The sequence below is a fragment of the Emys orbicularis genome, chromosome 2, assembly GCF_028017835.1.
Source record: "Emys orbicularis isolate rEmyOrb1 chromosome 2, rEmyOrb1.hap1, whole genome shotgun sequence".
Classification (NCBI taxonomy): Eukaryota; Metazoa; Chordata; order Testudines; family Emydidae; genus Emys; species Emys orbicularis.
In genome coordinates, this window is record NC_088684.1 from 278,017,885 (window position 1) to 278,030,254 (window position 12,370).

At 37.3% G+C, this 12,370-nt stretch overlaps 1 protein-coding gene across 1 annotated transcript in view; it reads left to right on the top strand.

The window, feature by feature from the left end:
• PTPRN2 (protein tyrosine phosphatase receptor type N2) overlaps nucleotides 1–12,370 on the top strand; it is a 959,094-nt gene that overhangs the window by 395,331 nt on the left and 551,393 nt on the right. Inside the window, exons 7-9 of the mRNA XM_065400104.1 lie at nucleotides 1,660–1,914; nucleotides 3,432–3,472; nucleotides 5,462–5,850. Coding sequence (XP_065256176.1) covers nucleotides 1,660–1,914; nucleotides 3,432–3,472; nucleotides 5,462–5,850 — 685 coding nt within the window. The remainder of the gene's footprint in view (nucleotides 1–1,659; nucleotides 1,915–3,431; nucleotides 3,473–5,461; nucleotides 5,851–12,370) is intronic.

The following is a 12,370-nucleotide window of genomic DNA, read 5'->3' on the forward strand; positions in this document are numbered from 1 at the left end:
GGCATATACACTAGCCACCTCAATGGGCTGCTTTAATCTTGTTTGGAGGCATAGAATATACTTTTCAACACAACTTTTAAAAGAAATTTATAACCCTTTTTTGAGATATCAATGTTTCCATGTTGTTGTTTTTCTTACCTGACACTACAGACCTAAAAATGCCTGTTTTGCAAACAGAGAGAGACAGAGACACAGACACACAGAAGCAAACTGTAGAGTGAATTAGTGAGACAGAGTGGGTGAGGTATTATCTTTTATTGGATAAACTTTTGTTGGTGAAAGAGACAAGCTTACATGGAGCTCTTCTTCAGGTGAACTGGTGAATTAGCAATCAGTATTGATAAGCACAAAAGAGATCACATGGCTGAAAAATGGTTTCTGAGACCATAGGAAACCTTTAATTAAGTGAGGCATCTCCAAAGGAGATTTGGATAAGGTCTGCAGAGTACTCAGCCCAGTGGCAATGAAGTGTAAGTGGACAGTCAAATAAAAGCTCTTTTTCCGGATGCTCATTGCCTCATTTTTGCGGATGTCCAAATGTAGCCTTCTAGTTTAACTCATCTCTAATCTCCATTGTCCTTGAAATTCTGTGTGGTAACACTTCCTAAAGCATGGTGTTTGTCCTCCTTTGTAAATATAGAACTAATAAATCCAATCCATCTCCCTTGTCTCCTGCTGCCTGAAATGTCATCTTCCATTTGCTTTCCTCAATGTAACTGATAAAAATATTTTCCCCTATTCTGTCAATGGCTGACACGTCAAAGCAGCATTTAGGTAGAATTCTCATTTGGCAAGACTTATTGTTTCTTCTTGCCGAATATGGTTTAGAAAATGTGTCAATTTCATATTTTGGTATAAAACACTTGTGGATGGATAAGAGCTTTTTGATTAAAGGATAAGATATCTGACTTTCCCGTTCCAAAAATTTTAATAATGTTTTAGCTACTTCCCGTATTTATTTATATATTTGTTAATTTTTTAATCACACCATAAAGTGTGTTTATCCAAAATCCTTATCCTTAGCTATCTCTTACTTCAGTAATTATACCCATACCACTTATTGACTAGACAAGACTTATATTATAAAATGTGGCTCAACAATTGATTCATAGAATGGTGGATAGAGCTGAATCATACACCATCTGACACAATATTCCCTACATGTAATAGGAGTCATCATGCCTGTGCTATTTTAATGTAATCAAATAAATAACCATCAAGCTACCTTAAAAGTTATCTTAATTGACTACTATTGTCAAGTCACTTAAGGTCACGTTAAGTCAGCTTAGATTGGAAAAGTGTGATGATTCTTGGTGCAAAGAAAAACAGCAACAATTTTGTCCTAGAGACGTGAGTGCAGCTAACTAAGCCATACTGACTTCTATCCTTCAGTATCTGTCACAAGCTGGTCGTGCACTGAATTGAAAGCCTGCTTTCTGAAACAAAGTGCACCTCCTATGCAATGCAGTCATCTGTCATCAGACTAGGATGGGGCTCACCAAATCCAGCCTTTGGGTGTGCTATTATAATGTTTCCATAAGTGGAAAGGATGTCTTACATTTTCCTGAAAATATTATAAGCATATTGCACTTGCACAATGTTTCTCTCTTGCATGTAAATTAATCCAGTGATCATGTTGGTGATTTTTTTTTGACTTAGAAACATTTATTCAGGATATATTGAAAGACCTGAAGAAACACAAGGTGAACGTGGATAATCTTAGCCCACTGGAGCTTGACGAGATGGCTGATATTATTGCTGACGCCATTCAAGTTGTTGATGTGGCAGAAGAAAAGCAAAATGGAGCTGGAAAGATTGAAGGAAAGAGATCAAAAGCAGAAGTCAAGGAAGTGGATGCACAAGGAGGAGCAGATTATGAGACTGGATTAATGGATGCCAATGTTAACATACAAGGTACTAGACCAAAAAGATAAACATGACAAAAAGCAATTTACAGTCATTTTCCTCTTTATTTTAACTGCAGTAGTATGGTCTCGGCCTCTCTCTCTTATTCATTGATTTTTAAAGAATACAGGGAGGGAGAGTTTTTGTATTTTTTGCCAGAGTTCGGGATGGTTTCAGTCTTCAAATTTGCTTTTTACAAGGCAGATATGTATTCAAGGTAAATGTGGCTATTTGTGAGCTCTGGATCTTCAAGCTCCATAAACAGGATAAAGGGTAAATTGTTCTATGTTATTAGGCCTAATTTCGCATTCTTGAGAATGAGATGTTTAAACAAAATGATAATAAAAAGCATTCTTTTTATACCAAGAATCTTAAATATAATTTTAAATATATAAATTATAAAGCAAAAAAATTTACCCTGTTTTGCTTTACAAGTAATCATTTTTTGTGTACCATAATTGCATGCAGACGAAACTCTCAGACAAGCAAATATATACAAGCAACTTCTTCCTCTTTCTGCTCAGGAAACTAAGGAGATTCATTATACTTATTTGGTTGTGTTTGAGCACAGATTTTTGGTGGTCCAGTAATCAGTAATCCAGCTACTGTGGTTGCCATTAAAAACTCTACATTTACTACACAGAAGGATATGATATATTACAGTTTCTCCTTACCCCTCTTGTATGGTAGAAAATGCTGCAGTATCTCAGATACCACCATTGTGTGGTATTTTGTGGCAAATGTTGACTTTTAAGTTACTATCTTTTATTTGTTTGCTTGTTTATTTATTAATGGGAACAAGACTCTTGACAGTAGAAGTATAGCCCAAATTCCTACTAATATGGATTTAGGGAAATTATGATTTTTTTATGATCACTACTGTGTCTGGTTTAAAATGAAACAGTCCTATGGGTTTGTCTTGAGTCACACTGGGACAAATTACTAAGATACAATTCTTAATCTTTTTGTCTAAGAAGAACCATTGACTTCAGACAGTGATGTGATTGCAAAGTATGACTGTAATTTAACTGCAGGATGTGGTTCATTTCTGAAGTCTCTGCAGCATGTACAGAAATAAGTTTTTTTGGTTCCTTCATAATAACATAGTCGTATAAGCATCTATCAACCAAAAAGTGCATGCACAATGAATATGTTGCCGCTGTTTATGTATATAATTATGATACTACTGCTAGGTAGAGTCATTTTATTGATTTTTTTCTTAGGCATTGGTAAACAGTGGTAAAATAATAAGCAATACCACTGCATTAGTTAGCATAATACACTGCTAATTTGACTCTAATTGTACTGTTTCTATTAACATTGCATTAGTTTGCTGTCCAAATGCAGCTAAAAGAACAAAACTGAACTACCCTTTTTATTTTATCCTTTCAACTAGAATATCGTAATGTTTAATCTCTAATAAAGAAGCTATCATTAAAAATTAGAGCAGCCCATGAGTAGTCTGTGTTTTAAAAACAAGGTTCTGTATTTTATAACTACATATATACCCTGTTCATGTCCTACAGATAATGGAGGACATGAAGAAGATGCCACAGCTGATAAAAAGGTAAAGTAAAGTTTGTTAAACCAAATATTACACAATATCATGTCAATAATTATTTCTCTATAGTTTTATGTTGAGGCATAATGCCTCATTCCTAAAAAATAAAACATTCAAATGTATATAATTCTTATTTATTTACAAAATGTACCTACTCTGATTTATACATGAATGTACATAAATTGAATAGACATTTAATTAAAATTTAACTAAACTGAGAACCAGAAGAAAAATATCCCAATTTAGAATCCTCTCAAACAAAAGCTTGGGAAAAGGTCCTGAATGTCAGACAAACTCAGGCTCCCACAGGAATTGAATTCAAGCACTGTGGAATCTCATTGAAAATATCCTTTTACCAGTCCTTCAAATCTCAAATCTGGGGAATGCTAGCAATAGTGACTCAGGTGACATCTCCTGTTGAGATGGAATATGAGTAAAGAGGCTTTCTCTGAGGAAACTTTTTAGCAGGAAAACTGATGAAACCTTGAATCTCAAGGATTCAAAATTGACTTCCATTAATTGGGTCTCTATATCATCAACCTTTCACCTCCCCATGCAGGGATAAAATCTGCTCAAACCGATGAACATGAGAGGAGAGATTTTCATGACTCATCCTCTTCTGGACGGAAAAACCAGGATCCAGAAAGACAAATTGACCCCAAACTGTGACACCAGGCTTGGGTCCTCAGCTAAGCAGCAAATTTGAGGATATTTTTGTGAGCCTTGGCTCAGAACTTGGGCACTTAATTCATTCACTAGTCCTTTTGAGTGTCATTGATTCTTTTTCTGGGTTGCATGGAGAAAAATTAACTCAGAGAAGAGTTTTGGCAAGCCAAAGTGAGAAATTCTATGTGATGTACTATGTCAACTGTCAGGTTGTAACTAGATCTACCTTAGTTTGTCAAGAAGCCATCCATGGTGTGTTTATAACCAGGTCTCACCAACAGCTGTCCATATACCAGGCAAGAAGAATACACTAGTGGACCAGTTCAGCTGGAATTTCAACCATCCACACAAAATTGCTCTGAAGAACAAATTCTGCACTTGCTGTTTCACCAGTGGGGTATTCCACAAATAGATCTTTCAGCAACACTTTGAATAGGAGAGGTGACAGAATGGAATACAGCTGTACACAAGAGAACTTTACATGGGGTTCATAAGCAACCAGGCACCACTCTCTGGGATAGCCCTAGATATAGCAAACATTTATGTAATGAACGTAGCCCCCTCTGTGAGTTTTGAATTAATATGCCTTGATTTTACTAATTTGTTCATTATTTGACTTCATTAGACACATCAGTTTTATGATCAAATCACAGCCTATGGATTGCTCACAAATTACTTACCACAACAATTTACTAGAGACAATTCACTATTCATGCAGAGTAATTGGACACCTAAAAAGCTTTACAGATATTTTCAGTACCAACACTCATGCAAATACATATTTGTAAAAGTAATTTGCATCATTTCTCATTTTCTTGAGGATAAAATTTTACTCTCATCAATTTTCACAAAACACAAACATAAGGGACTATAAATACTACCGTATATTGAATTTGAGATTTTGTTTTCAAACAAATATTTCTGAAATCTTTTTTTGCCATATTCTCCCAATTCTGTTCTAAGATGTCTCAGAGAACAAAGGTTGTCAAGCTGAAAAGAGACATTTCATTTTGAAACAGCGTAAGTCCTACAGTTTACACTTAAGTCTGACCTTGCATATAAATCTTATAACAATATAAAACCTCTCACGATATGGTGGAAGCTTTCAAGATTCTTTTCATATTGTGCTATAGTTTTATTTTCAGAATGTAAATATATTTACATATATTCTTTCTTCATATAAACAGATCCTGCAAACACTTATTTACACGAGTAGATCCAATCACATGAGTAAGGGTTTGCAGGATTGGGTCCAGGCGTTGTATGTGATAAGTGAACCCATACCTCCATGTGTTTAATGTTACAAAGAGCTCTATTCTTTTAATACAGGAGAACAATTTGGGTGTAAAACTAATGGACTTCTTGAATGAGAATGCATTAACAGAAAATCTGCCAGATAAGCATACTTCTGAAGAGTCCTTTAAGACTGAAACCAAGAAATCAGAAGACTCAGATTCTTCTTCCTCAGAAGAAGAAATGAAGGTTGGTGTTGAAAATGTAAAGAGTGAGACTTTCTCAAGGGAACTGGCAGCTGAGAAGAAAACTGAATCTGAACCTGACTCTAAGGAGCTGACTGAGATCCACTACTGGATTAAGAATTCTTTGATGCGGGATGAAAGTGCCTATGAAGAACCTCAAAAAAAGATGGAAGAAGGCCTACAGCTAGAAGTGAAGTCTTCTGAGGAGAAGGAATATGGCTATATTGTGACAGAGAAAGAGTAAGTATAGTAGCAAACTTGAATTGCATTTTTTAAAATGGGGAAATGTAGACTGGTTGTAACTGATGAAATAAGAATGTAAAAGAGGAAGATGCTATTTACTGTGCCACTTTTTGACACATCAGAAACACTTTGTTGGCAGCCAGCTCAGTACTTCGATGGAAATATAGGAGAGTAGAGCTGCCATTCTGTCTGTGTAGAAGATATATAATATGTAGGCCCTTTACTTAATTTTCGCTTGGTCCTCTGATGTCCCCGTGATCTGCACAATATGTCAGTCAGTGTATTTATGATTAAGGATGTGCGCTTTAAATATTTGACTTCAAAGTAGCCTAAATATCAATGCCTGAGTCATTCTTCAGAAAAATGATACACAATAACAAAGCACAATATTTCCTCTGTGGTTCCATTTTGATCTGAAAATAGCACAATCCAAACATCATGTACAAAGCTAGCTGAGAATGAAAGACCTAATGATTTCAGGTCATGTAACTAATGAATTTGACATTTAATACTATACTTCAAAAAGACAGCACTTTTTTTTTCTGATGTGAAACACAGTGCTTTAAAGAGGGGGAAAACATTTGGAAGTTTAAAGTTTAGACTTTTCTTTTTTTTACTTATTTCTTGAATAAAAATGTTGTATTTTGTTAGTGGCCCCCCTCAACTGTTGTAGACAATGGTTTAACTGCTAGGGTATAGGGGACAAATCTATGTTCAGCATCATTACAGAAAGTGTTATTGAGACATCTGTAATGGTGCTGAAAATGGGTTTATCCCCTCCATATGAGCAGTTAAACCATTGTCTACAACAGTTGAGGAAGGGCCAGGATGGGACCCATTGTTGACAACCACTGCCAGCAATCTCTTATTTTCCTAGTGTACATAGTGCCCTACAGAGCAATTGGACAGTATCTGACAGAGAAGCACAAGGACAGTTTCACTAAGGGTTTGAACAGAGTTGTTTTTCTTAAATTTTGGTGCATTAGATTTTTTGCTTTTGGGGGTTAGGCAGGTAAGGAGTGGTTGGTAACTATTTCTGCTGGGAAGTGGGGATACATTAAAAAAATTATACATTTCAACAACTGTCATCTTTTCATATCTTTAGTACCTTTTGCTATGGTATTAAGTTCTCCTAGTATAAATCTTGGAATGATTGTTTGTAATGAATTAGTAGTAACAAACACCATTGCCATGTTTTGAAAATGTAACAATATCCTCTACAATGGGATATCGCTATAAGTATGTGTTATATTGGCATATATTCATACCTAGAGAGAGGAAGACATTGGCACTATAGCTAGAAAAATATTTAATCTACCTGCTTTTCTGTACTACAAGTGGAAAAATAATTGGGTTCCATACAAGTTCAGAAAATCTGTTTTACATTTTACCCATTATCCTTTGTATGCGTGCATGTTTTATTTTTGTTTTAAAGTTTCCATTGAACTCGGAAACATTTAAACATTAAAAAATGGTAAAAAAAATATAATAGGGTTCAAGAGCAGGGTTGAAATTTAAAGCCTATTTCTAATATGTCTGCATTTTGGAGCAATCTGCAACATGCAGCGGCTTCCCTGAATACTTTGCAGTTAGGACATTCAAGGTTACAAAGCTAATATTAAGATTTAATTTATTTAACCCAGTAATAATTTGTACACAGTAAATGGACAGGTGAAATGCAATGTCAGATATAGTGCCTAAGTTTAGAATATTATATTATATAGTTTTTTCTTCTTCTCCCACATCAAGCTATATGTTGCCATTCTTAATATGTCAGGTTTTTTTTATTAGCCAAACTGTTTTGTAATGATGAAGCTTCATTTTTACAGCTGAAATCAGTAGTCAGCTGGCAAAAAATGAAAAAAGTCCTACATATTTATACACTGGGGATGTCATCTTGAGTTTCTTTACATTCTGATCTCAAAATGCAACTGAAAAGATTGTACTCAGTGGTATAGTTGACAGATGTCAGAGGTGATTCATTCACTATTAGATTCTCAGGCTTCTTTGGCTTTGCAAGTGTGACCCAAGGAGATATTTAAGATTGTGGCATTGAACTCCTCAGATGACAGCTTTTAATTGTGCCACGAAGCAGAGATAATATTTCCATGTAATTCTTAAAGAAAAGATTTGTGATAGTTTAAAGACTTGTCATAATGGCAAACTGGTTGTCACTAGCAAGAACAATAGGTCACTCCTGCTGTTTCGTCTAGTGACCTTTCAGATGCTTAGAGCAGTACAATCCATACAAACCGTACTATCCATCTGGGCTAATCTTAGGAACAAATTGACAGTTTGTGTAGGCAATTGTCTAGAAAATCCTCTTGGGTGCTGCTTCAGCACTTTATTATGGTGAGAAACCAATCAAAATGGGTTATTTACTGTTTGTCCCCTTTAAAAACAAGTGGAACTACTTCTGTAAATGCTTTTTTTGTATGGGATTTGTCCTTCCTGTAAGTGTAACTCTTTCTGCTAATTGTAGATCTAGTCTATGGCAAATTTACAAGAAGAAAAATAATTTAAAGGAAGTTATTATATTTTATATGTTTTTAACTTTGGTGCTATAATTATAAAAAATTCTCATATTATGACCTGGATGCATTGATAGGGACTCCAAAATTAAGGATAAAAAATGATTTTGCCTTTGGGAGGGCCATTAAAAGCCCCCTTTTTCCCCTTCTATTCAAAAATGGAAAATTTCTTCTTCACAGAAAATGAAAATGCCAAAATAAAGTGCATTTTAACATATAGTTCCCTGAGAAGGAGAACGAAAGCTACATACCTTTTAGCCTGTTGGAGTGTGCACTGGGTTGGGGACTAGGAAACCATGACCACCATTTTTTTAAATGGGTGCCTAAAGTTAGGCTCCCAAGTCCATTTTTAGGCATTCAGCAGTAGGGCTGGTTGGGAATTTTTTTAACAAGATAGTTTTCCATTAGAAAATGCTGGATTGTCAAAATTAAAACTTTTCATGAGAACATACCAGTTTTGACAAAACTTTCCTTAGCTCCCCAATGGGATTTCTGGTCAAAATGAGAGAGCCACCCAAGAATAATCAATAATTTGGGTAAAACAGCAGAGTAAGGACTTTGAACCCAGGTCTCCTACATCCCAGGAGTGTGCCCTAATCACTGAGCTAATGGCTATTCTGGCAAAGGGAGCTGTGGTCTTTCTCGCTCTGTTTTTTTCACAAAACACTTCAAAGGGTCTCAATTCCATCCTCATGTAAAACAGGACAAATTCTGAAATCTCGAAAAGTTTACAAGAGAAGAAATAGTTTCCCACTCAGCTCAACTCATCCGCTTCTGTTTAAGTGATTGCAAGCTGCTGGATGCTCAGTAGTTTGAATTATCAGTCTTTGTACAGGTTCAGATGTATGGAGTTAGGATGCTAACTTTGAACATCCATTTTTGAAAATATTGGTCCATGAGTTCAAATCTCAACTCTTCTGCAGATTGGCCTTAATAATTCTGTGTGCTCCAGAGCCTTTATTATTAAGCCAGGCATTAGGTGTCATTTGCCCCATTTTTTATTTGGAGTATGATTCTGGGAGATTGCACAAGATTACTCTGAGACTAGATTTCGTCTATTCATCATCAGAAGACCACCATGGATATCCACTTACCATATTGAAAAACCACAACCCCGTCCCCAGAACCTAGAGGCAAAAAAGCACAGAGTTATTAAAGAAGGATAGTAGGTAATCATCAGACATATGTGAATGGTATGTATACTGCATGTAACCCTTCTACCAGGTGATGCCGGGTCCAGTATCTAGAGGTTCCTCTTAACAAGACAAAGCCCCCACCAGTAATCTGGAAAAACTAAACACCTCCACTAAGAGCCAGTGCTTTCCCACTCACAATGACTGAGTCTGTGTAACAGAAGAAAGCTCTTAATAAAAGTGAGAGGGAACCCAGCATTAATTTGGGAAAACACTGCAACAATGACTTGAAAGTACAAAACCAATAAGTGAAACACCCACCCCATAGTATCTTAGGAAGTGTCCTTTTTCTTGGTTTCCCACCTTGTGGTATGAACATCCCAGGGACAAATGTCTCTTTAACATGCCGCTTCCCTTTTCCCTCCGCTCCACCCCACTCCAGTTTGTTATCCAAGGACTCAGCAACGTCCCCAGAGTCCAGGGATCATAGAATCATAGACTTTAAGGTCAGAAGGGACCATTATGATCGTCTAGTCTGACCTCCTGCACAACGCAGGCCACTGAATCTCACCCACTCACTCCTGTATCAAACCTCTAAACTATGTCTGAGCTATTGAAGTCCTCAAATTGTCATTTAAAGACTTCAAGGTGCAGAGAATCCTCCTGCAAGTGACCCGTGCCCCACGTTGCAGAGGAAGGCAAAAAACCCCCAGGGCCTCTGACAATCTGCCCTGGAGGAAAATTCCTTCCCGACCCCAAATATGGCGATCAGCTAAATCCTGAGCATGTGGGCAAGACTCACCAGACAGACACCCAGGAAAGAATTCTCTGTAGTAACTCAGATCCCACCCCATCTAACATCCCATCACAGGCCATTGGGCATATTTACCGATAGTAGGCAAAGATCAATTAATTGCCAAAATTAAGCTATCCCATCATACCATCCCCTCCATAATCTTCTCAAGCCAGATATGTCTTTTGCCCCCACTGCTCCCCTTGGAAGGCTGTTCCAGAACTTCACTCCTCTGATGGTTAGAAACCTTCATCTAATTTCAAGTCTAAACTTCCTGATGGGCAGTTTATATCCATTTGTTGTTGTGTCCACATTGGTACTGAGCTTAAATAATTCCTCTCCCTCCCTGGTATTTATCTCTCTGATATATTTATAGAGAGCAATCATATCTCCCCTCAGCCTTCTTTTGGTTAGGCTAAACAAGCCAAGCTCTTTGAGTCTCCTTTCATAAGACAGGTTTTCCATTCCTCGGATCATCCTAGTAGCCCTTCTCTGTACCTGTTTCGATTTGAATTCATCCTTCTTAAACATGGGAGACCAGAACTGCACACAGTTTTCCAGATGAGGTCTCACCGGTGCCTTGTATAATGGTACTAACACCTCCTTATCTCTACTAGAAATACCTCACCTGATGCATCCCAAGACCGCATTAGCTTTTTTCACAGCCATATCACATTGGCGGCTCATAGTCATCCTGTGATCAACCAATACTCCAAGGTCCTTCTCCTCCCCTGTTACTTTCAACTGATGCGTCCCCAGCTTATAACAAAAATTCTTGTTATTAATCCCTAAATGCATGACCTTGCACTTTTCACTATTAAATTTCATCCTATTACTATTACTCCAGTTTACAAGGCCATCCAGATCTTCCTGTATGATATCCTGGTCCTTCTCTGTATTGGCAATACCTCCCAGCTTTGTGTCATCCGCAAACTTTATTAGCACATTCCCACTTTTTGTGCCAAGGTCAGTAATAAAAAGATTAAATAAGAGTGGTCCCAAAACTGATCCCGAAGGAACTCCACTAGTAACCTCCTTCCAGCCTGACAGTTCACCTTTCAGTATGACCCGTTGTAGTCTCCCCTTTAACCAGTTCCTTATCCACCTTTAAATTTTCATATTGATCCCCATCTTTTTCTTTAGCTAATAATTCCCCATGTGGAACCTTATCAAATGCCTTACTGAAACTGAGGTAAATTAGATCCACTGTGTTTCCTTTGTCTAAGAAATCTATTACCTTCTCAAAGAAGGAGATCAGATTGGTTTGGCACGATCAACCTTTTGTAAAACCATGTTGTATTTTGTCCCAATTACAATTGATCTCAATGTCCTTAACTACTTTCTCCTTCAAATTTTTTCCCAAGACCTTGCATACTACAGATGTCAAACTAACAGGCCTGTAGTTACCCGGATCACTTTTTTTCCTTTTCTTAAAAATACCTTTTCTTAAAAATAGGAACTATGTTAGCAATTTTCCAGTCATATGGTACAACCCCTGAGTTTACAGATTCATTAAAAATTCTTGCTAACGGGCTTGCAATTTCATGTGTCAGTTCCTTTAATATTCTTGGATGAAGATTATCTGGGCCCCCCAATTTAGTCCATTAAGCTGTTCGAGTTTGGCTTCTACCTCGGATGCGGTAATATCTACCTCCATATCCTCATTCTCATTTGTCATCTTACCATTATCCCTAAGCTCCTCATTAGCCTCATTAAAGACTGAGGCAAAGTATTTGTTTAGCTATTGGGTGGGTTTGCCTCCTGCCCCAAGGGGGAGAGGCTGGTTGAGTGATGCCTGTGCCTTTGCTCACCTGTGTTTCTGTTGTCTCTTGCCACTGCTTGTCACTGTCATTGCTGTCATCACTGCTGTTGCTCAGAACTGCAACCTTAACTGCTACCTTTCACTGCAATGTGGGGTTCTGAGATTGCACCACGCAGGCCAGTTCTCATTGATTTCAACTCGTTAGTGATTGCCCTGGGTAGTGAGGAGCCTCTCTGCTGCTGCCTATTCTGCACTGTCTTTTCACCACAACACTGTCTACCAGGTCTAAGGTTCAGCC